The sequence below is a fragment of the Canis lupus genome, chromosome 21, assembly GCF_003254725.2.
Source record: "Canis lupus dingo isolate Sandy chromosome 21, ASM325472v2, whole genome shotgun sequence".
NCBI lineage: Eukaryota > Metazoa > Chordata > Mammalia > Carnivora > Canidae > Canis > Canis lupus.
The window spans coordinates 31830313-31854637 of record NC_064263.1 but is presented as its reverse complement, the minus strand read 5'-3'; the positions used below and the strand labels follow the sequence as shown (position 1 = coordinate 31854637).

At 42.3% G+C, this 24325-nt stretch overlaps 2 protein-coding genes across 3 annotated transcripts in view; one reads left to right on the top strand and one right to left on the bottom strand.

Annotated features, from left to right (window-relative positions):
* The first annotated feature begins 3202 nt into the window (after window positions 1-3202).
* OVCH2 (ovochymase 2) lies at window positions 3203-18747 on the top strand. Its single transcript, XM_035704196.2, has 14 exons — window positions 3203-3323; window positions 5368-5477; window positions 7086-7177; window positions 8787-8959; window positions 9323-9418; window positions 9653-9804; window positions 10513-10702; window positions 11824-11847; window positions 13706-13796; window positions 13914-14038; window positions 14915-15055; window positions 15432-15562; window positions 17796-17889; window positions 18427-18747. The coding sequence occupies exons 1-14, from the start codon at window positions 3236-3238 to the stop codon at window positions 18615-18617; spliced, it is 1698 nt and encodes a 565-aa protein (XP_035560089.1). The 5' UTR covers window positions 3203-3235; the 3' UTR covers window positions 18618-18747.
* Window positions 18292-24325, bottom strand: part of PPFIBP2 (PPFIA binding protein 2) — a 170256-nt gene continuing 164222 nt past the window's right edge. Inside the window, exon 28 of one of the 2 annotated variants that reach the window (XM_035704194.2) lies at window positions 18292-18549. In XM_035704194.2, coding sequence (XP_035560087.1) covers window positions 18544-18549 — 6 coding nt within the window. In that variant the 3' untranslated portion in view covers window positions 18292-18543. The remainder of the gene's footprint in view (window positions 18550-24325) is intronic. The other variant, XM_049098775.1, reaches the window with a different exon arrangement.

The following is a 24325-nucleotide window of genomic DNA, read 5'->3' as shown; positions in this document are numbered from 1 at the left end:
AGAAATGCCACTGACTTCTGGGCATTGATTTTGTATCCTGCCACGCTACCGAATTGCTGTATGAGTTCTAGCAATCTTGGGGTGGAGACTTTTGGGTTTTCTATGTAGAGTATCATGTCATCGGCGAAGAGGGAGAGTTTGACTTCTTCTTTGCCAATTTGAATGCCTTTAATGTCTTTTTGTTGTCTGATTGCTGAGGCTAGGACTTCCAGTACTATGTTGAATAGCAGTGGTGAGAGTGGACATCCCTGTCTTGTTCCTGATCTTAGGGGAAAGGCTCCCAGTGCTTCCCCATTGAGAATGATATTTGCTGTGGGCTTTTCGTAGATGGCTTTTAAGATGTCGAGGAATGTTCCCTCTATCCCTACACTCTGAAGAGTTTTGATCAGGAATGGATGCTGTATTTTGTCAAATGCTTTCTCTGCATCCAATGAGAGGATCATATGGTTCTTGGTTTTTCTCTTGCTGATATGATGAATCACATTGATTGTTTTACGGGTGTTGAACCAGCCTTGTGTCCCAGGGATAAATCCTACTTGGTCATGGTGAATAATTTTCTTAATGTACTGTTGGATCCTATTGGCCAGTATCTTGTTGAGAATTCTGACCCATGATTTAATTCAGCATTGGCATTTCCTGCTTACCACATAAATCCCTCCACCAAATCGGGACTCCTAAAATAGCAATTATTGAAGATATTTCTTCCTTTCCCTATGTCATATTTATCTCTATCTCAATTCTCCCTTTGGATAACCAAGAATCTCTTCCTTGTTCCTGATTTCCATATGTTTTTTTCATAAATGATGTTACTGCTTACATTATTCTGAAATTGCTTTCTTTTACTAAAAAATATTTTTAGATAATTCCTTGTGATTATGTATTAATCTCCTTCATTCTCTGTAAAGATCCATGGTATTCCAAGTATTAAATCATTGTTTATTTAGCTATACCCTGCCAATGCTTCATTGTGCTTATATAACAGTAGTACCCTTGGATATACTCTAAGAAATGGAGTTACTGGATCAAAAACTTGCCCAATTTAAATTCTGATAGATATTGCCAAATTGCGCTTTTTCATTCTTTGCATCTGTGTGTAAATATATAAATATGTATGTGTGTGTATGTGTGTATGATATTCTGAGTAATTCCTAAGACCTACCTTCAAGCTCATTATTTCTCTCTTCAGTTATGTATAATCTACTGTTTAATCTATATTTTTTCTGAATATATTTTTTTATTTCTAGACTCTGGGTTTTTTTCAAATTTTTGTGCTCTTTCTAAAACAAAAACCCTTCTGAGATTTCTTGTTCTTTTATTTCTTCAAAAATACTAATCAATATTTTATAATGTCTTTTAGACCATTCTATTACTTGAAGTTCTTGATGGTCTAAATCTGCTCTTTGATGTGTCTGCTGACATACTCTTATTATTTCTGTTTGTTTTTGCATTTACTCTTTTATAATTTTAAATTTTGTGCACATCTTTTTTTAGTGGGGTTTTATCTTTGTTACTCTTATCTAGCCTGGGTTGAGAGTATGTCCTCCCAAATAAGTTTTTTTTTTTGTTCTTTATTTCTGCTAGCTGCCTTCTAGATCACTGGCTCAGGATAAATTTTGATGCTATTTTTCTCAACTTGAAGGTCTACAAAAGAAGAAGACAGTAAAATTTGAACCTCCAAATGTATATTTGGTATAGATTTTGTTCTAAAATTCCCAAGAAAGATTTTTTCCTTCCAAAAGATTCTACAGTCTCATGGTTGAAAAATTGATTTTTATACTACCATGCCAAGCAACACTTCAATGTATCCCTTTCTGCAAGTAACTACAATGTACAGTTATTATAATCTGTAGATCTCCAGGAGGCTTGGGGACCTGGCCTTATAGAAATTTAGCATCCTAGAACCTGAAACAATCTCCATAAAGATAAAGATTTTAACAGCAAGGTGTCATAGTTTACATTCTCAAGAGATTAGATTAAAAAATTTTAATGACCAGTTTCATATTGGGAGTGTGTTGCTAACACTGATAACTGTGATATGTGTTGAATGTGTTGATATGAGCACCTAAAGGAAATGTCTTCCCCTGAGCTAAAGGAATAAGCAAGATCCCAAGACATTTCTGTGTGGCAGTCAACATAAATGCCCCACTCTCCCACTGAATGTGAAGTTGAGATTTTGATTATAGTTTATACTTTGATTACCTTTTATGGTTGATAGCAATTTCCATACCAACAGCCAAAATTTTCCAACTTCAGGATTAAGTGTTTGTGGGAATGCCTCACTTGGGGTTTTGAGGGTCCTTCCTTCTTTGTTTTGCATTTATATTATTTGCATGTGTTGTATTTTTACAGATTTATTTTGTAGAAGGGCAAAAGTTGCCACAAGGAAGTTAAAGGCTTCTGGTTTGATATTTGCTCACTTGGGCAGATAATTTGTAAAGTTGACAGAAAAATCTCATATTCCTATGTGGGCATAGATAGCATTGACCAATCCACAAGTGTTTCTCACACACTGACCATGTGCCAAGGACTCAAAGAAGAGGAAGACTTGTATATCATCAGAGCTACCTCCCTGTGCCACATATTATACCAGGTGTAGAAGTAAAGATTTGGTGTTTGCCTTCTATAAATATAAAAAATGGTGAGAAAATGAAGATTCACAAATGCCCCTATGGACAGTACCTAAATGACTAGCAGCTTGATGTCCTGAATGTACTATCAAATGATCTTTCCTCTTCTCCCTTTCCTTGCTAACACATGACTATAACCACACATTTACAATTGGAAAATAAGAGAAAGAAAAATGTTTTGGTATATTCTGATGGTCGTTTGCAATCATGTAGTATAACCTTGCAAATGAGGACGACTTTGATATTCAGTCCTCTTGTAGAAAGTGGTAACATATATACTGAGAAGCAAGTAATGTTTGCAGATAAAACCTTAGACACCAACCACTTGGCTGGCCAATATACTCCGGGGGAAACAACATATTGATGTAGGTGTAATGAGACATGTAATATTGCTCTATCAAGATTATGCTTCTGTGGTTGACTTCCCACATCTTACAAAGATATTTGCAAGAAACCACATTCAGAAACATCATATGGACATAGTTGAATGACTCAAGTCTTGGTTAATAAATAACTTTCTTTTAAATTGGCTTCTTGCTGATTTTATAGGCTTTCTATTTGGTTCTTTAGTCTTTCTAAAATTCCAAGGAAAAGCTCTGAGTCTCAAAATGCCTCTGAGCAAGAATAAGCTGATCTTACTACTTGGAATGCTTTGTTTGGAACAAGGTAAATCTGCAACTGTCTCTCTCCCCAAAGGTAAGTTCCAAACAAACTCTATAACTGCTTTATCTGAAGGAGTAACCTTTGCTGGCAATGGGCATCAAAACTCCATTCAATATGTCTTTGGGAAAACAGAAGCAGATGTATTTAGAGATCTATTTTTCACGTAATTATTTTGGCTTCTCTCCTGTAATTAGCATATAAACTGCATAAAACATTCATGGAATACAACTTGGACAAGTTGCATTGATCTGGAGAAAACTGGAATTATTCACTTATTTGGACACATTACACAATCCCATCCTTTTTCATGGAGCAAATTCTGGAAATCAGCATATATTTGGAAGCATTTATAAACTTTTGGAAAATTATCTTACTGGAAAATATGAATTGTATTTACTGTAGTGTATTATGAATGGTCTTTTTTTCCTCAAGTAACATAAGGTGAGAACAGTTCTTGGCAGGCTTCTCCATAGTTAGAGTTGTGCCAGGCCCCAAGAATCATCTTGTTTTCTGTCTTTGCTTCAATGAGTTCAGGAAATAGTAAATTTTTGTGTCTAATTTATTTATGGTTTCATTCAACTGAAACAGAAATTAAGCTTTTGATTCACTGTCAGGCCTGCTTTGGGGTCAGAATCAAAAGGCTCAGTGTTACATCCATCCTTTGCTGTTAATTAGCTGAATTTTATTCTTTATTTTCTCATCTGTAATGCAGGGGCAATGGTGCTTGATTGACAGGCATAGAATGGGGATTAAGTGAGAAATTATTTGAAAGAGCTTTGTATATTTTAACATATTAATCTAAATAGATTAAGACTATGTTCTCCAGAAAGCAAACAAAGATTTGTTCATCCATCCAATTTTCCTAAGTGTATGCTGTATGCTAGGAATTGTGGGAAGCCTTGGAAATACAGAGATGAATAAAACATAGGTTTCTTTTTGCTCATGTGGTAATGAGAGGCAAGAAAAACAACTCATTATCACAATACTACATGGCACAATCTATAAAAGCGGGGAGGAAAGAGTACTACACAGTACAGGAGAGACCCTTAACACAGCCTGAGGAAGTCAAGGAAGACTTCTCAGTTGAGGTGATGACTAAGCTGAGGAATAAGGAATAGAGGGTCCAGTTATGTAAAGTGGTGATCATGAGGCAGGGCTTTCTAGGTCCACCTTGAAAACATGTAAAAAAAGAATGATCTGATGAAGGGACAGAAAGTATGCCATCCTTGATTACCAGGCAGTCCTAAGCATCTTTAATCCAGCTCATCTGCTAGTTGAGGAGTCAAAAAATCCATTGACATTAAATACGTAAGTGCAATTTTTTTCAGGGATAAAGTCTTCTCACCAAAAAGGAAAGAGCTCTTTTTGCCATTACCTGGCAATCCTTCTAGCCTAATACCACTCTGGTATGTGAATTAGGGCATCGTCTTCTCTCTACTCTACTCTTCTTGACCAACCTGCCACTTTCCACTTTCACTGAGAGTGAAATCCATTATCTGACAGTGTGTCAGGTAGCATGGACCATGGTCTCAGACTTGATCTCCTGGGTGGAGCAGAGAAGTTGTACACACAATTATAATCCAAGGCAGAGTATGGCATCATATCCATCACCAATTAACTGAGCAGCTTCTATGCAACACAAACTATTCTAGATATTTTGAATTTAGATATTTTTAAGATAAGTTACCATCTTTGAGAAACCCACAGTCTAGTTGGGTTGAAAGACATAGAAACAACCATAATGGCTGTGATAAATGTCATAAAAGTAGAGTGCTGTGAGGAGCCCACAAGGGGCCAGATTGCTCAGAATCAAGGGCACTATATTCTGGCTAACCTGGTGGAGATCTACCTCTGAGGCCCTTAATCTTCATATTAGAAAAGTATGACATACCTGTTATATGCGACAAAAGCTGAACAATCCTATGAACACAACAAATCCCATGATTAACATAAAAGCATTTTGTAATCTTTCTACATGCTCTGTGTCCTACAGTTTTTCCTTGCTCAGAAAAGTTTCCTGTATCTCTCAATTCTAGGGGCTATCTAATCACTAAATTTTGTCTTCTCTCTTTCCCAGCTCCCACTTGTGGGCAGAGTTTGGTGAAGAAACAGCCTTGGAAATACCTTAACATTTTCAGTCGCATTGTTGGGGGAGGCCAAGTAGAAAAGGGTTCCTACCCCTGGCAGGTAAGTCTCAGGGAACATTCTCTGGTGGGTAGACTATGAGCTTTCTTAGGAATGGATGTCCCTGAAACACATTACTATTTAGTATACTCCATTCTGCCTAACTCATCACCAGAGATCTCATAAGTGTGTGCCAGGATCCAGGTCCCTCACGATGCCCATCCATCGAGTTCTGGAAAATCTACATTCAGAATAGTTACATGCACTATTGGTTTGCCCCCAAAATTGGAAATGCCCACCCAAACTTTCAGCCCCTCAGATAAAATCCCACTTTAATAAGCTAAAAAAACCCCACTTCAATTTATAATTAAAAAGCCAATTCTCTCATTCAGCAAATTATCTCATTATAGTTAAAGATGACAAGGAAAGTCAAAGGTGTCACATCTATAGGTCTGCTTTCTGTTTGGAGGTTTATACCTATACCATAGGACCTTTTAGGGAATAGTCAAGAATACTGCCTCCTTAGAAGCTGATGTCCTAATAATTCTCTCTCAGTCTAATATCCATGGCTTCCCATTGCCATCAAAATGCCTTTGTGCCTCTGTCTCTAGCCTATGGTGTTTACATTTTTTGTCTTTGAAATTCTCCCAACTTTCTTTACCCCGAGAGCCATGTTGTATTCTTGCCTCTTAGTTTTGTAAGTAATAGTTCCTTACTTTTACTTTGTTTAAGTCAATCACATCTTTTGGTCAGTGGATGTTTAGTAATGTTTGGTTGATTGAGTTTGTGTTCAGTATGTTGACTGCATGGCTGAATCAGTGTCATTTGATTAACTGATGGATTAATTACTTGGCTGAAGAGTTAATTGATCAGTTGCTAATTTGGTTAATTGGTTGACTAATCAACTCTGAAGTTCATATTCAAGTCATAGTCGGTGGTTTTATTTACTTTTACTTACTCTTTTTCTTTGTATTAATTTTTTAAATTGTTCCTTGAACAACTTTTGGTCAAAATGTGACAATCCTAATAAATGGCTGCTTTTCAAATTCTGACAATGGAATTAAAAGTATTTACTTGTACCCTGGAAGCCGTTTTAGAGTCAAATATGAACAAGGATAGAAAGTAATTGGTAGGGGTAGAGTAAAACAATAGGCTTGAAGTAGTGGTAGAGGCCAAATAGCTAAGTGCGTGAGAAAATTGTAGGTACTGATATTTCTCTAAGAGGCTTGGAGAAATTGAAGCATGTGTTGGAAGATTTCCTTAGCCTTCACCTGTTTTTCTCCCAAAACGATTTATCTGGACTCTGCTGTATCTCATACTTCTCTTTCTTTTTTTTCATTCACAGACTTTGCTCATATTGTTAGAGTAATAGTCTGGGTCAACAATATTATGAAAATAAATAAATACCAACAATTTTTACTACCAACTTTACTAAACGCTGATAGCCAACCATCTCAACTTAACTACTTCTCCCGACCAAGGTTGGGAATGTTCTGGTTCCAACATTGCTCTTCTTTCTGAGCTGTCGTGGGATAGGTTTTATTCCTTTACAGTCCACAATTTCTAATATTTGTGAGTAAGATATCTGGGTCTATTTTTCAGAACAAGTTCGGTCTCCAGGTTTGGGCGGGAGGGCATTAACTTGCTCACTTAGGACTCTTTGCAATTCAGGTGTCTCTGAAACGAAGGCAGAAGCACATCTGTGGTGGGACCATCATCTCTGCACAGTGGGTGATTACGGCTGCTCATTGTGTTGCCAACAGGTAGGGAAGGCCTAGCTCATGATTACCCTCCCTCTCCCTTAGAATCAGCAGCAATAACTCTATTAAAACCTGGAAATGTGTAATGTACGCTTTAACACAAAAATATATAACACAAACAGGGCTCAGTAACATTGTCAGAGGATACTGAATAAGGTAGAAAACATACTTTCTTTGCAGGAGTAGAATACTTTGTTTACTTAAATATGACTGGAAGTAATTAAAGAATAACATCTAAATGAAAACAAGTATCACAAAGATGTATTTGTGAAAATTCTCAAATTTCAGGGAAAAAAAGAATCTGGTTCATTATATATCTTAAAAAATTGACAAAAGAACTGAATTCTACTCCTGAAACCAATACTGCACTGTATGTTAGCTAACTAGAATTTAAATAAAAATTTGAAGAAAAAAATGATAAAAAATTATTTTAAAAATGATAAAAAAAAAAAAAAACAGAAGGAAGCCAATAAGGATCCCATCTCTGCTTTCCAACTGGTCCTGCCCCTTCCGAGTTTCAATCTAACAACTTCCCTACTTTATCTAATTTCCTGTGTACTCTAATAAATGTTCTATTGTTATTAATGCTCTGGATAGTCACCAGGCTGCAATCAAGATCACGTCCCATATTTACCCTCTTTCATTTCAAGTCTGCAAACATCCCATGGATATTTACTTGGTGTTAGACACTTTGGTAGATACCAAAGATACAGAGATAAGTAATGTGGTTCCTGCTTTCCCAGAGTTGATGTTCTAAAGAAGAGTCAATGGATCATTTCACTGTAGCACGGCAAGTAATTAGGCAAAGAAATGCTATGTATTAGGTTAGGTACCAAACATAGCCAAGATTCAGGGAGATATACCAAGAGAAAATGATGCCCTTTCCAATTCTGTATAAAAGAAGTTTATACAGAACTTCATTTAGGAATGAAATGTCCCCAAAAATGGTAAGCCCAAAGTTCTTAATCCACCTCAATGCACCCTACCAAGTTCCTTTCAGATAATTTTGCTACAGGATGAAGAGAAATAGAATGGTCTTTCCCATCTTACACCATGTAAATTACAAACATAAAGGAGGTAAGGAGAAGATCCCCACCTCCCATTGTTTTAATCAGTCTCAAGCCTTGTGTGTGCATGCTCTCAGAGATATCAGAATTATGACGTTATTATGTCTTTCATAATATACATTAAGCATTAGATCTCTGACATGAAAGCAGCATACTCAGGGGGAATCACAGATCATTCTCAAAGAATCACAGATACTGCAGCCAGGCCAACCAACTTGGGTAGCTGAATAAAGTCCACTATGGCTTCAGACCCCCAAGTTACAACACATATGCATTTTTAGACATGTTATGAATAGCACTGCAAAGTATTCAATTTATCATATTATTGGTTCCATCTGAAGCCATTCTTTATTAGTCCCCCACTTAAATTGGGAACCTTTGCATTTTAACTAGTAGTGATGAAATCATTCTCACTTTCTCTGTTCAGCATCCTCACAACCACATTATCCATACATGTCATTTTAAAGAGGCCAGATTGTCAACCGTTGTTAAGTGTCCTCAAAGGCTAAATGAAATTCACTCATTCTACTGCTTCCTCTTCATAGAAATATTGCAATAACTTTCAATGTTACTGCTGGAGAACATGACTTGAGCCATATAGAGCAAGAGGAGCAAACCCTCACCATTGAAACTATCATCATACACCCCTATTTCTCCATCAAGAAGCCAATGGACTATGACATTGCTCTTTTGAAGATGGATGGTGCCTTCCATTTTGGTAAACATTTGATAAACTCACTGCAAATCATCTAACCCATGTTCCCTATAACTTCTGCTCCATAGCACATTCTCTAAATGTATGTTATGTAGCATATGTCGAACAGTTCGGGTCCTGCATTTTAAGACAAAGATTTGGGGTGAAGGGTCCCTTACATGAAACTCTTTTTGCTTGTGCCTGCAGATATAGGATTATGTGGAGACAGGAGAGAGTCTTTCTTGGTCTGATAAGTGACCCCTGGAGGTGCAAGGCACAGATATCACAACTCTCATGAGTTCTTTTGGGAACCACCTAATTGGTGAGTGGCTTAGGGTGTCCTTTCCTCCATGGATGAGACAAGCCCTGCCCTGTTCTTTTCTTTAGGCCAGTTTGTGGGGCCCATGTGTCTTCCAGAGCCAAAGGAACGATTTGAGGCTGGATTTATTTGTACAACTGCAGGCTGGGGCCGCTCCGCTGAAGGTAAGAACTTCTATGCCACTTCTCTTAATCAGATGTCAGAACTCTCTAGTGGGTAGTCAGAAAATACAGTTTTTAATCTATTTTTTTAAAAAACAATTGTGTACACATTTTAAAAGAGAATATCCATTGTACAGAAATTCAGGCTTTTCTAAAACATACCAACCTGAATGGGGCATTTTCAACTTAGGAAGGGTGAGAGTGCCTTGCTGGGGCTCTCATTTCTGTGTTTTCTAGATGGCGTTCTCTCGAAAGTCTTGCAGGAAGTGAACCTGCCCATTTTGAACCAAGAGGAATGTATGGCAGTTCTACTAACCCTAAAGAAACCTGTTAGTGGGCGGACCTTTCTCTGCACAGGCTTCCCAGATGGAGGGGGAGATGCATGTCAGGTAGGTGGGAGTGGCTGAGTTGAAATGTCCCAGGTAGAGCTTCCCTCAGCTTTGCCATCAGTGAGGGGTAAGACTGGACCCTGGAAAGAAGGGACAGGAATGATAAGAGAAGTCAAGTCAAAATAAAGGCACAGTTTATAAATCTGTTTTTTTTTTAATTTTTTAATTGGAGTTCAATTTGCCAACATATAGTATAAACCTGTTTTTACCAGGGAGTGTAGATTCAGAGGAGGTCTTTTACTTTTTCCAAAATAGCAGATAACAGAGATAATGCCAACAGTGAGCTTAGGATTGTCTACCCCTGAAGGATGAGGATGGCTGGCTTTTTCCTATTTAGAGGTTACCAATTTGTGGATAATGAGAACTTTACTTTTCTTCCATTCCTCCTACTGACCAAGATCTGAGATCAATTTTACAAGTAGGCCAGACTTCTCTGAGTCTGCAGGATGAGAGAGGGGAGTAGGAAGAAAGTCTGATGTTTGATGAAACAAACATCCCCTAGGATGGGGAAGAAAGAAGTGGAATTGATAGTCTCTAGTGATATATGAGGATTTTAATGTGAACTGTACTTGGATTTTCTCCTGGGTCCCCGAGTCTCACTTATTACAAGTGAAGAAATGTCATTGATCCTCATCTAGCATCTTTGTAGGGGGAAAGAGTGAGCACAAACTGGACAATGATGATAAGAGAGGCTCTTTCCTCCTACAGGGAGATTCAGGAGGCTCCCTCATGTGCCGGAATAAGAAGGGGGCTTGGACTCTGGCTGGTGTGACTTCTTGGGGTTTGGGCTGTGGCCGAGGCTGGAGAAACAACATGCGGAAAGAAGACCAAGGATCCCCTGGGATCTTCACAGATCTTAGAAAAGTACTTCCTTGGATCCACAAACACATCCAAATTGGTAATAAGCTCATAAGGTAAAGAAGCTAGGGCCAGAGAGAGTGTCAGTTGTCTAGGCAAGTCAGGACCACTGAGCAGACGGGCTCTGCTTCTGTTTTTAGGATAGCACACAAGAATTGTGACACGAAATTTAAAACAAGAGTAAAATTTGGTGCACAGTGCAGCAAATATTCAAAGAAACATGAAGCCATCCATCCTAGGTTTTGTAAAATCTGCCTTTAGTTGAAACTATCAGTTAGTGATATATTCTCATCACTAACTTCTCAACTGTCCTAGAAAGATATAGCAAGCTATCGTGGTTATGAACCAGTGGAGATTTTGCCTCCCAGAGGACAATGTCTGGAGATATTTTTGGTTGTCACAGTGGGGGCAGGGGATGCCACTGGCATCTAGTGGGTAATACATATGGCTGTTGCTGAGGACAGTGCACAGGACAGCACCCACGACAGAGAATGATCCAGCCCAAAGTGTGATTAATGCTGTAGCTGAGCAGGCCTGGCACAGATCTGGGTATGCCATTAAGTCTGAAAATGTGAAATGGTCAGGGTCTGTATACACCCTTCTACTAGACTGACCAGTGGGTTAATTGAAGCTTCGTTTCTGACCCCAAAGCCAACTTAATTGTTTTCTAACTAGTAGCTTCCAACTTTAATGGGGCTTCTAGTCTGTCCCAAAGGGGTTAATTCAAATTCACTCAGTAAGTACTTGGGTTTGTTTTCAAGTGTATGGTACAGTGGCAGGTATCCAAGCCCTCGGCTCCAGTTGTACCTACACCGGCAACTCTTTTGTGGTTGTGGGTCACTTATTCCCATATCCAGGCTCCTTTCTCATGAACAATGACAGAAGCAGACCAGATGATCTCTGCTCTGTGTAACCTCCAAGCTAATCATGGCTTGTTTCTTAATTAGCCCACTTAATAAGGAGAGTAAAATTTCATCAAAACACCAAGGCCACTTTCTTGCTTTGTCAATTTATCCCTTCTGTTCTTTCCACAGATTAGATTTTCATTAGTTGCATGTGGACTTAAAAATGCCTGCACTTTGGAGCCAGGGAAATGCTAACTTCTTGAAATGTTGTTCAGGATACCACAGTCCCTGAATATCATCTTTCTTTTTTTCTCAGGGAAGCGGAGAAAGAGCTCCAGAGGTGGGTATTGTTCACAGCCTTCCATGAAAAGCAGGAAGTAATATCTAGTATTTCTGAGTATAGGTTCCCTTTATAATCAAAAGTCTTAGCAAGAGCTTTCTCTGCTCTCTGGGTATAAAGCTACCCACACTTGTGGCAACCACAACCATTCCCTGCCAGTCAGGGCAGTCTATCACCCAGAAGGAGCCCTGGAATTGCTCCCATTTCACTTCTTGAGAACTCCACCTCAACTCAACAAACATTTACTAAATCCTAGCTTTGGATCAGAGACTCAGGCGCAAGGAGATGAGGTGGTGTAGATGTGGTCAATAAGCTACACGCCTTATCCTGAAAGTGTCTTCACGTATACGGAGGTCTCTCCCCCAGGGTTATAGGGCAAGTCTGCAATGAATCTACTCTGCAACTTTGGGAAGCCTCCTTCCTACCTCTGGACCTCAGTTTCCTCATCCATAAAGAAAAGATTCTGGACCAGTTGGTCTTTAAGGCACTGTTAGCTCAAATCTTCATTGGTTCTGTGAGTCTGTTGAACCATCTACAAAGAACAATGGGGAAAATATATCCTGAGAGCTAGAGAAGTGAGTGGCTGGGTGAAAAAGCCAGAAGGGGCTTTGGAGCACAGACACCTTTTAAGATGAATCACAAACCCCCCACAAAGAACCAGTAGGATACTGTCAGGTGGAAACAGGATACAGGTAAAGAAAATTATTGCAGCTCAAGGAATCATCTTTGTCAAAAAACAATACCAAAGGATGGATCTACAAATGTAGAGGGTAAAAGAGACCAGTGTGTGGGGCTGAAGTGGAGTATGATGGGGTTTGATGTGGAAGATGGGGTTTGGTGAGGAAGACTAGAAAATAAATTGAGACCAAGTGGTATGAACTTTGGATGCCTGTCAAAAAAGTTTGGATTTACTGAGTAATTAGAAGTTGATGAATTAGATAAATGGATTAGAGCAATACTCTGGTGGTGGGACAAGAACATCATGTAGGGGATAGGTTGAAAGAGACTTAGGAAATCACACATTAGTTCCAGAGACCCAGGACAATAGTCAGAGAATGAAAGGATGGAAGTAGAAACGAGAGGAATTGGGACCTGGTAGTCCCTTGGATGAAGGGTGGTGAGGGACAGGGAGGAACAAAGGATGGTACCAAAGTTCTAAGCATGAGACACGAAACAAAGGGCACATAAAAGTAATCTAATCAGGGAACACCTGAGTAGTGTGGTTGGTTGAGTATCTGACTCTTGGTTTCAGCTCAGGTCATGATCTCAGCCCACATTGGGCTCCGTGCTTGGCATGGAACCTGCTTGAGTTTCTCATTCCCTCTCCCTTGCCCTCCCGCTTGTTTTCTCTTTCTCTCTCTTAAATAAACAAATAAACAAATAAATAAATAATCTCTTTTTTAAAAAGGTAATCTAATCTGAAGTGGATGCAGTTTTGCAGAACATTTGTAGCATGTTAAGGGGATATCTAGGAGATGGTTGAAAAACCAGGTCTGAAGCTCAGGAGTGTAAAATAATAGCTGAAACCCAGAGAATGAAAGAGACTGGTCAGAGAGCTTGTGTAGAGAGAGATGAAAGTAGGGATAAAGCCTGGGAAATACGTGTATGTATAGAATTGAGTTATGATGCCAGAGAAAGAATAGTGGAGAAGAAATCATTGAATCTCAGGGTTAAGCAGACTCTAAAAAGAACAAAAAGAATAAAGCATCACAGAAGCCACAGCAGGGAAAGATTTCACAGGCGAGGAAGCATGCGTAATGAAGAACCAGGTGGGCCTAGTGACTGTACAGGTTCCGGAAGGAGGGCTGTGGTGGCTGGCCACCAGGGTCACCCTGACTCTCATGGCTCTCTCTCCCAGCCCCATGCCCTGAGCAGGACCATGTGCTCTGCGAGTCTGAGGGGGAGCTGCACTTTCCAGAAAGCCCCTACCTGTATTATGAGAGCAAGCAGTGAGTAGCCCCCTGCCACTCCTCCCCTGTCACCTCCAGCTGACTGTGCCCGTTAACTGCGCTGTGACAGCCGCTTTCTGTTCAGAAATGGTACCTTCTTAATGTATCTGCCTGCAGACGGTGTGTCTGGACCCTGCTGGCACCAGAGAAAATGCATGTGCTGCTCAGTGTTTCTCACTTGGATGCAGAGTCCTGTCACCACAGTCACCTCTCAATATATTCCTTAGAAGACAGACTTATTGGTGAGCAGATTTTCATGGTGTCAAATGGACGGTTGTGGTGCCAGGGCCTCAGGGGGCCGGCCTGCGGTATGCCTGGCACTGAGGCATCTGTAAACACCATACTTCCCGTCTCCCTGTTTGAGACTCAGGATTGACAGTGGAAAGGAAAGGCATCTGAGCCATTTCGTTTTGCTGTGTCTGTTTTCCATGGAACCAGCCTTCCGAGGTTCATTTGCCAGGCCTGGTAAAATACAGACATAGCACAGGGCCTCTCAGGCAGAATGTTGCTTTTCTGGGCATGAAAATGAGTTTGACTGCATCATCCAACTAAAAAATAAAGTATCGGGGCGCCTGGGTGGCTCAGCGGTTGAGCGTCTGCTTTCAGCTCAGGGCGTCATCCCGGGGTCCTGGGATGGAGCCCTGCACCGGGGAGCCTGCTTCTCCCTCTGCCTGTGTCTCTGCCTCTCTGTCTCTCATGAATTAAAAAAAAACAAACAAACCCAAAAACAACAAAAAAAGAAAGTACCAATGGATAACTATGAGTAGGAGGCAAAGGTTCCTTATGCAAGAGATGCAGGAGCATTTCGGTGGTTAACAGGAGCTGCTTTTGCCCCCCAGGAGATAAGTGGCAATGTCTCAGAAGCATTTTTGGTTGCCATGACTAGAGGGAGTATTACTGGCATCTAGAGCAGAGGCCAGGGATGCTGTTAAACATCCCATAATGCACAGGACAGCCTGAACACCAAGAATGTTCCAGTTTAAAAATGTCATGAGTACCAAAGTTGAGAAACCCTGCCTTAGACAACCCTGTGCATCACAAGTCCAGTTCTCCCTAAGTCTCTTAATGGGTGCTGTTCTCTAGACCCTGAACAAGGACTCTTCCTCCTTCTGTTGCAGGGAAGTTCTGTGGGAAAAGCCTCGCTTCATCAGTTCTTGTCACCTCCAGCTCAATACGGCTGAATTTCATCTCTGATGCCACCGATTATGCAGTTGGGTTTAATCTCACCTATAAAGCTCTAAAGCCAAACTACCTTCCTGGTAAATCTACTTACCTTGATCACACACTATGCAGGCCATCTAGAGAAGTCTGAGGCCCCGTAGGAATTAGGTGAGAAGCAGGGAGCTCCCCCGCCACCCCCAGGGCCTGCTTAGCTCCACAGCAGTGGGGAGCACAGGGCCCTCCGTGTGCAGTCCTGCTAACTCGTGCTGATGGCACCCCCAAGTGAGTTGAGAGGGATGAGCAGGTCCCAGAAAATCAGCACACAGACATCTTCCTTCGTGTGGACACTGCCTGAAGAGTCAGCCGCTGCCTCATTTGCGGGAGACTGTGAGGTGGGGGGGAGGAGCGGCCCCCAAGAGGATTCCTCTTGGCTTGAGTGATGCCACTGTTGGGACGGCTCCCCTTGTGTTTCAGATTCAGGCTGCAGTTCCTTTACAGTCCTTTTTGAAGAAGGCTTCATACAGAGTCTTCACTACCCTGAAGACTATAGTGACATGGCCAACTGTAACTGGGTTTTTCAAGCCCCCAAACACTACCTAATTAAGGTACTGACTCTGGTTGCCCTTAACCTTGCTCGGGTATCTCCACAGAAATCACAAGGGCAGAAGTTTTTTTTGTGTTTTGTTTTTTTGGGGGGTGGGGGTGGGGATCTGTATGTGTGTGTTTGAATCAGATTTATTCACTTCTGTATCCCTGGTCCCTGGCATTCAAGGCTCTTGATAGATATGCAGTAACAGACCAGCCTATTTTCCCCATAACTACCCCCTTTTACCACTAGATGGCAATTGTGCGCTTTACTTTCTGTTAAAAGGCACCCTTAATCTGTACCAGGTAACTGGTTTAATCAGTTTCTAGTCCCTTCTAGGAACAAGCATTTCTTCCTTATTAAACTGCTAACCAAAGGCTTTGTAAGTAATGGCTAACAAAAGTCAATGCCAATAAGACTCCAAACAGCAGGCTGTCCACACAGAGGGAACAGAGCAAGCACAAAGGTGCTGGTGCAGAACAGGTTAAGGGACCAGCTGGTGTCAGAGAGTCCTAGGTGTAGGGGGAGAGGTCGTAGAAGGTGAGGCTGAGGTCAAAGTGCAGAGACTTTTCAATGTCAGGATGCAGAGTATTCAGCATTTGATCAGTAGCGTTTGTAGCCACTTGTTTGTTCATTAAGCACGAGTGGGCCCTCTGCAGAGAGGCCCCCAGGTCGTTAAAGGTAAGACCCCAGTCAGAATGAGGTTGGAAGTAGGCATTTATTTAGAAGTTTTTCTCTTAAAATAATAGTTGAAAGCGAGAGAGTGGGGCACCTGGTGACGCAGTGGTTGAGGGTCTGCCTTCGGCTCAGATTGTGATCCTGGGGTCCTGGGATCGAGTCGAGTCCTGCATCAGGCTCCCCATAGAGAGCCTGCTTCTCCCTCTTCTTCTGCCTTTGTCTCTGCCTCTCTCTCTGTGCCTCTCATGAATAAATTTTAAAAATCTTAAAAAAAAAGGGAGAGTATATGAAGGAGAGAAAAAGTAGAAAATAAAGGGGGAAGAATAAGGATGGACAAGACCTCCAGGTTCTCATGTATTTAAGAGACAAAAAGAAGCCTGAGACTCAGCAGTTAGGACCATCCAGAGAATGAAGCCTTTAACTTAAAACACAAAACAAGCAAGCAAACAAAGAGGTGTGGCCCACAGTTTGGATTTACCACAGAAAGTGAGTTTAAAGGGGGGAGGACTGAGCATTTGCTATCAGGTCTTCAGCTCATCCCCCAGAAAAACGGTAAAATAATTGCATTGACAATTGAACAATGGAGAGAGCAGGTGGGAGTGGAAGCACCCAAAACAGCTAGCCTGACATTCCGAGCAGGAGCAAGATCACACAGGTTTTACTGATGAGTGGAAGAAGACACAAAGAAAGAAGGGTAGATCTCCTCTTTCTAAAAGCTTCTGGAACCCAAATAGTCAAAATAGAAATTTCAGGAAGAAGCAGAATTAAGGGAAGATTTGTTATTGATGGTGGAGGATAAAAGTTGAGGTATGAGTGGATTTCTGGAAGGAGGAAGAAGAAAACTGTTGAAATCTGAACGTGCCAGAGCTAGAAGGAATTCAAAAACACCTATTCATGTGTACTGAGTGCTTGTGCACCAGTGAAATGATGCTTTCACCCCCTGCAGTGACAGCATCGTGGTGCAAGACCCAGCCAAGAGGAACTGAGAAAGTAGCACTACAAATCACAACTATGGGCATATCATTAGACCCCAGAAAGCATCACAGGAAGGGTTTAGAAATGTTTGAATGAATCCTGTTTCGACACTGTCCTCTCTGTGCCTACAGTCACCATTAGTGACCATTTATCTCTACTTTGTCCCATCCACGCAGTCCTCTGTGTCTCTCGCCCAGGATTCAGGCTCCATTGAACCCCCATCATCTGTGTGTTGAAAATCTAAATTCCTACCTCATCAGTCGAATCTCCCCGAATCTCCCACTGCTCCTCCCTTCAGAGTCAATTGAAGGCCGGTGCTAGCAAATCGCTCAGATGGTTCTTGGCTGTTTATTCGCTCTTCCTAGGAGGGCACCAGGGAGCTCAAGTATTTGCACGTTCCCCAACCCTTGTGTTTGGTAGCTGAGATATCTGGAGTTGAGGAGTCGGTGGCATAGCATCTTTTCCTAAGTAATTTAACCCATTCATGAATGCCCCATTCACATCCCAGGGCAAGACGAACAATCCCAATTTCTCCGCTTACACAAAATCAGTCATTCGTTCATATGATTTGCTCTGGATGTAACATGGAGTCTTGTCAGCTCTCCTTTCAGATCCTGGAAGTAGAGGAAAGTGGGGACTGCACTTCCGACTATGTGACTGTGCACAGGGATGTGGAAGGGCAGGAGGAAGTAGGTGTGTGCCCCTTGGAGCTGTGGCTCCCCGGGTTTGCATTTGGACCCAGTCCTTTCGGGTGATTCCTTCTTGGAAATAAAATGGGATTGGGCTCCAGCCTCCTTCATTTCCCTGTGCCCCCTTCCCTTTGACCCTCAGTGCTCACGACCACTCCCCCTTCTCCCTGGTCAGGGACAGGAAGAGTGGGAGGGAGGCCCAAAGAGCCACCTGGACAGAAGGTGTGTGGAGGTGCTCCCCCCACCCCCCAGTGATCTAGGGCGAGTGCCACTGAAATAAGCCCTGTGGCTCAAACCAGTTCCCTCTGTGGCTTTCCCATGTGGGAGTGTTTGAGAGATAAACAGAATTGAAGCGCTGCTGGAGCTAATCCCTATTAAAAAGAAGCAAACTGCCCTTCTATTTTGAAAATGAATTGGGACACCCATCAAAAAAGTTTATTTCTCAACAATTACCTAAAGGACAACTTTTTTTCTATCCAATGCCACGTGTATTTGCTGGGCTTTTGACCGGTCCGTCTTGCCTGGGCTGGGCTCTAACCAGCTCGGTTTTGCGGCTTTGTTGCCCCTGCCCCTGTGCTGAGCTCCTCTGGTGTCATGCTCATCAGCTTCCAGTCGGATGAAAATGTCACCTTCAGAGGCTTTCAGGCTACAGTGTCATTCATCCCTGAAACAGGTAAGAAGACAGAGGCATCAGCTTCTTGGGTCCCAATTCCCATCCTTGCCATGTGGTAGTAAATGGCAGCCTTTAGAGCCCAGCATGGACACAGGTGGGTCTCAGTAGTTACAAGCAGCTCTGGTCTATGACTCACTCAACCACCGCTCACAGGGGAAGTAAAGGCTTAGGTCCCTGGGAGCCTCTGGTTTTACGGGTGTTTCTGTTTAAAGTCACCTTCTTCAATAGAACTTGTGCATCCATTCACACTGAACTCACAGCCACACCACGCTGGCTTGGCCTGAAGAAAGCTTATCCGGAGTAGTTTTTCTGAAAGGCACATCACAGCCTCCTCGCACTCATGAACACTAGATGGCACTTCAGTACTACGTTACCTTCAGGGCCATTTCAAACAGCAAAATCCTCAACAAAAAAGCACAAAAATGCAAAAGACCCACAGCACACAACACACCATGGAAAGGACACTTGTTTATAGTATAAGAGTAAAACAAAAGGCAGAGCGTCACCTTGTTGGACTTCACCTAGGAACATGTGCATCAGATGACTCAAGTGTTTCACTGCTCTGCATATGGCTTTGAATGATCATGAAAACACCGTTAGTTCTGAGTTACAAATAAATGTTAGGGAATAGGTGAATTTGCAAATGTGGAATCCATGAAAAATGAGGATCGATGCCATGTCTGAATCATGGCCTATCCTTATTAGAGGCGTGATCTAAGAGTCATCCGAGATTCACTTTCTTCACCTTACCGTGGGAGAATAATAGATGCCTCATAAAATTATAGTGAGGAGGGGACGCCTGGGTGGCTCAGCAGTTGAGCATCTCCCTTTGGCTCAGAGCGTGATCCTGGATTCCCAGGATCGAGTCCCACATCGGGTTTCTTGCATGGAGCCTCCTTCTCCCTCTGCCTGTGTCTCTGCCTCTCTTTCTGTGTCTTTCATGAATAAATAAATAAAATCTTTAAAAAAATTATAGTGAGGAGTAAATGAAATCAGGTACGCTTGGCCAGGAGCAAGTGTGTGACACACACAGATGCCTGGAAATGTGAAATGTCTTCACCAACCCCCAGTCCCTAGGCACATGAACAACACAACTCCCCTCCAAGTCCTCACATCCATGAGCATTCTGCCCAAATCCCACAAAGCCAGGTGTCAGCTTCTCAAGCTGTTCATTCTCGTTAGACATGCAAGCAGCTGCATACGGCAAACTTGGATTATAGTTAAAATATGCCACTTTTCAGTTAAAATGCCCCATAGTCCAGCTGACTGAGATGCCCCAGAATTCTAACAACAGTAATTTTCTGGTAGTCCCAAACACTGGCCTTGTGTGTGATCTGAGCCATTGTACATGATTACATTCAGATTTAAACATCTCCAGATCAGAGGATGAGTCGATGATTTTGGAGAAATGGAATGTACTACCTGAAGACCACAATGCTTCCGGTAAGCTGTTTTGGGGAATGTGACCAAGAGACACCCACAGAGTATATATCAGCCAGGGCTCCACCAGAGAATCCCAAAAAGATATGTTGGAGCTCTAACCTCCAGTACTCCAGAACGTGACCTTATTTGGAGCTAAAGTCTTGACTGAGGTAATCAAGTTAAAATGGAATCATCAGTGTGGGCCCTTAACCTAACAGGACCGGTGTCCTTGTAAAAGGGGAAATTTGGATGTGGAGAGAGCCACCCACACAGGGAGGAGGTCAAGTGAACATGAATGAAGGTGGAGACTGGGTGATAAATCATCTACAAGCCAAGGAACACCAGTGATCACCAGCAAACCACTGGAAACTGGGCGACAGGCACCATTAGCACCCTCAGAAGGAACCAACCACACTGACACCTTATCTCCAATCTACAGCCCCATGAACTATGACACAATAAATTTCTGTTCTTCTGAGCCATCTGGTTTGTGATATTTTGTTACAGCAAGCCTAGCAAGTTAATACACTGGCTGACATGATTGTGGGGGGTGACCAAGCAATTAAATCCATTGGGCAGGCAATCAGAAAGAGATCACGGGACCCTGGAATTCCATAGGCATGGGAGGAAGGTTATTTTCCCCGGGGCAGATTTCTCCTCTTTTTTGGGGGAAGCTTCAGCTCTGTTCTTAAGGGCTTTCCAACTAAGTCAGGCCCACCCAGATTATCCAAGATGGTCTTCCTTACCTAAAGTTAACTGATTAGAGACTTTTATTACATCTGCAAAAATCCCTTTACAGCGACACCTCGATTCTTGTTTTTAATTGAGTAACTGGAGGCCATGGCTTAGCCAGGTTGACACACCAAAAAAAGCCATCACGCAGAGCTGTATGGGATGGGGTCATTGTCCATTCTGCTCAAAGCAACATTGAAATATTTCTGGTCACAAGAAGCAAAGTTCCCATCTAAACTGATTCATTTAGTGGAAATGCTAGTGTGCCAAACTATGGTCTGACTCACAAGATCCATCCACTAGAAAAAGTCTGTGTACTGCTATGTTTTAATGCCAGTGAGCACTGGGAAGTGCTGGACTTTCTCTTTTCCTTGTTTGGTCCATGACATTCACTGACATACATGTGCCACATCCTGGTCCAAGTGGAAAATATGGTGAGTGGAGCAAGCCTAGGAGGGGGTTGGGAAACTTAGAGTTTGCCATTTTGACAGTTTGTGGAGAGAAAGTTCAAGCATCTTATTTTTAGCTTTTTTTTTTTTTTTTTAGTTTATAAACTGACACATGGAACATAGAGTGTTGAGAGAGAATATTCCTTTAATGAGAAGGAATAGAAGCTAGAAGCAATCTGAGTCTTTTTGTCCTGTCTTCTTGGACCTCATGATGCAGAGATGCCTTAGGTAGAAAATCTCTGCAAGGTGTGGCGGCAGTGGCTCCTTCTTTTGACCACTGTGGGGGTGCAGTCAGCAAAGCCATTTTTTCCCCAGCCTAAACCAGGTCCAATATTTTCTGAGGAGTCTCATTACAATGCTCAGCAAGATTTATTTATCATTCTATCCCCAGCTCCCACTGCAGTGCCCAGAACATGGCAGGTGCCCCTTTATTAAATCCTTATTTTTAAAAATTAGACTATTTAGTAGAGATTTTTTATTTTAGAAGACAGAGACATTCTTCTACTGAATCCATGCCCTTTGCACCCTACTGAGTCATTTCAGCTGACCTGGATAGGCAAGCTGCACAGGGGCTGGGGACTGTGCCTCTGAGCAAGTTCCTACAGATGACTAATGGGCATAGCTATAATCTGTGCTGACATTAAAATGAAGCTGCAAGACTTGATTATGTTCCCATTAGAGCTCTTAACTCATCCAGTGATGTCAGACAGACTAGATTGCTTCATGTTTCTGAGCCCCAGAACCTTTTATATACATAGAAAAGAGAACATTCTCTAGAGCCTTGCCATACCACTAGAAGGGTTGGCTGTTGCTTTCATTGCAATGGCCAAAATGGTGGCTTTGCTAACCCTCTGATCCCAGGGCTCCTTAGAGAGCTACCTCGTAAACCCCACATATTTTAATGAGGCCATATCTGGAGATTCCTTTTCCTCTGATTTTCCAGGGAACAGCATGCAGCTGCCTGGGTGATGAATGCAAGAATCCATGATTTGGCCAAATACTCCCCTCAGGTAAGAGCCCTCAGAGCCTCCCTTCTGTCCAGCCATCCTGGCCACTAGGCATGTCACTGTGGCTGCCAAAGCCCTGCTAGATCTTCAGGTTCATAATGCTATTTGGTGGTTGGCCATAGAAGTTTTGGGCATGGAGTATGGGCTTTGGACTGAATTTTCTTTCCCTTTACAAGTCAGAGAAATAGGGGAGGATTCAAGAGCCATGCCAAGCTTGTCCATTGTGTCTAGCTTCACAATGGAGGCCCTCTTCTTTTTCTGGAAGCCTACTGAAGATTTGTCTGTAGGCCAGCCTTTCCTTGTTTCCAGCCCCAACAAGACTGCAGATTGAACAACAGTCACTTAGGAAATCCTCCCTGAGGCCCACATCCACCTGGTGCCACGCTGGGCACTAGCAACACAAGGGTGAGTCAGACACCATCCCACATGGTGACCAGCTACCCAAACTTCAGGCTGTTTCCCCCTGGAGGGAAGTCCAAGCACCCATACTCCATGTGCCTCCCATCTTCATTGGGTCTATTTAAGGCTCCTTTTTTGTCTTACCAGAAAAGGTCCATCAAGCACATTGTACTGCACCCTACCTCCTACAGCATCACTGTGGAATGATTTGGCATCATTGCAGCTGGCCAATCTGCTTCAGTTTAATTCATACATTCATCCATCTGCCTGAGAGAAGCCAAGGGCTGCCTGCCTCCAGGGTGTGCACAGCCATGGGCTGGGGGCAGTCATCTGGGGCTGCAACGAGCCCTCACACAAGGATCTTTGAAACCTTATAGCCTGCGGTACTTCACAGACTCCTTCCTCTTACACCTCCATCAATTGCTTCTCACACTGCCCATGTGGTGTGAAAAGGTGAGGACTTACCCCATACCCAGAAAAAGAAAAGAAACTGAGGCTTATAAAATTGAAGTGAGAGTCACGTACTGCTATGTGAGACAGAGCATGGACCTAGTTCAGATAAGCCTGGTGATTTTTCCCCTACCCCCATGTCACCTGTCTTGGAGAACCAGTGGCCAATTCCACACCACTCTGGTGCTGTGCCACCCTCCCCTACCATATGATCAATCACTCATTTCATTCATTCTTTTATATGGTCATGCACAAGTCTTCATTGAGCACTATCTTCTCATTGAACGTATAGTTAGGTGGGGATGCAAAAGCAAATAAAACCCAACCCCTGATTTCGCTCAAAGGCTTCGAGAGCCATGTTCAGCTGCCCAGTACAGGGGGAGAAATGCTATAACAGATGTGAGCATTAGTGTAGACGGAGCATGGAGGAGTGAGTGGCTTCCTAGGAGTATCAGGGAAGGCCTAGTTCAGGATTAGACATGTATGCTGGCTCTTAAAGGAATCAGAAGCTTTTCAGGGAAGCAGAGAAGTGAAGGCATTCCATTCAGGGAAGCTTGGCAGGAATGAAGGATCAGAAAGACTAAGGCAAAAAGTGCAGTTCTGTGTGGCTGGTGCTTTGGCAGGGGGAACTGAAGGGAGATTATTTGAAATTACAGCTCAAATCCCAGCTGTGATGGGTAGAAAGAAGGTTGGACTCTGTCTTATGGTCAGATGATGGGAATGATTGCCATTTGAGTGTGGAGGAGAAAGAAAAAGATCAGACTTGTACTAAAGACGAATTATTAATCTGGCAGAAGTCAACAGGATGGATGGATGGCAGGAGAGAATGGAGGCAGGAAACAGCTGAAGAGATTCATAGAAACGAGAGGCCAGAAGAAATGTGATGGGGACTACAAGAGTGACAGGAGGGAAAAACAGGTTCAAGAAACACTGTGTTACGGAATCAACAAGCTTGGATGACCAACTAGGTTTAAAATGGAAGAAAGAAAAAAAAATCACACATACAGAAATGACTCCCAGGTCCCTAACTCAGGTGATTGCATAGGTAAGAGCTAATAGGAGTCAGCATTTATTATGTACTCTGGGCCAAACCACTTATATGCATTATTTCTTACAAGCCTCTCAATAAACCTGAGAAGTAGGCAGTATTATTGACCCTAATTTTACAGATGAAGAAACTGAAGCTCAGTGACCAAGTCCTTTGCCCAAATAAGTGGTGCAGCCCTTCTGTCTGATTTCCCTTCTCTCAGGCTCCATACAGACATATATCATGTTAATACTATCTATCTTTAGGATAGACTATAAGAC

Bases quoted from the DNA above. Each gene is read 5' to 3' on its own strand.
- OVCH2 (XM_035704196.2), top strand. From the start codon at position 3,236: ATGCCTCTGAGCAAGAATAAGCTGATCTTACTACTTGGAATGCTTTGT. The intron at 8,960-9,322 runs GTAAACATTTGA...TCTTTTCTTTAG, and splicing joins GGATGGTGCCTTCCATTTTG to GCCAGTTTGTGGGGCCCATG. The intron at 15,563-17,795 runs GTACTGACTCTG...GAGTCTTGTCAG, and splicing joins CCAAACACTACCTAATTAAG to CTCTCCTTTCAGATCCTGGA.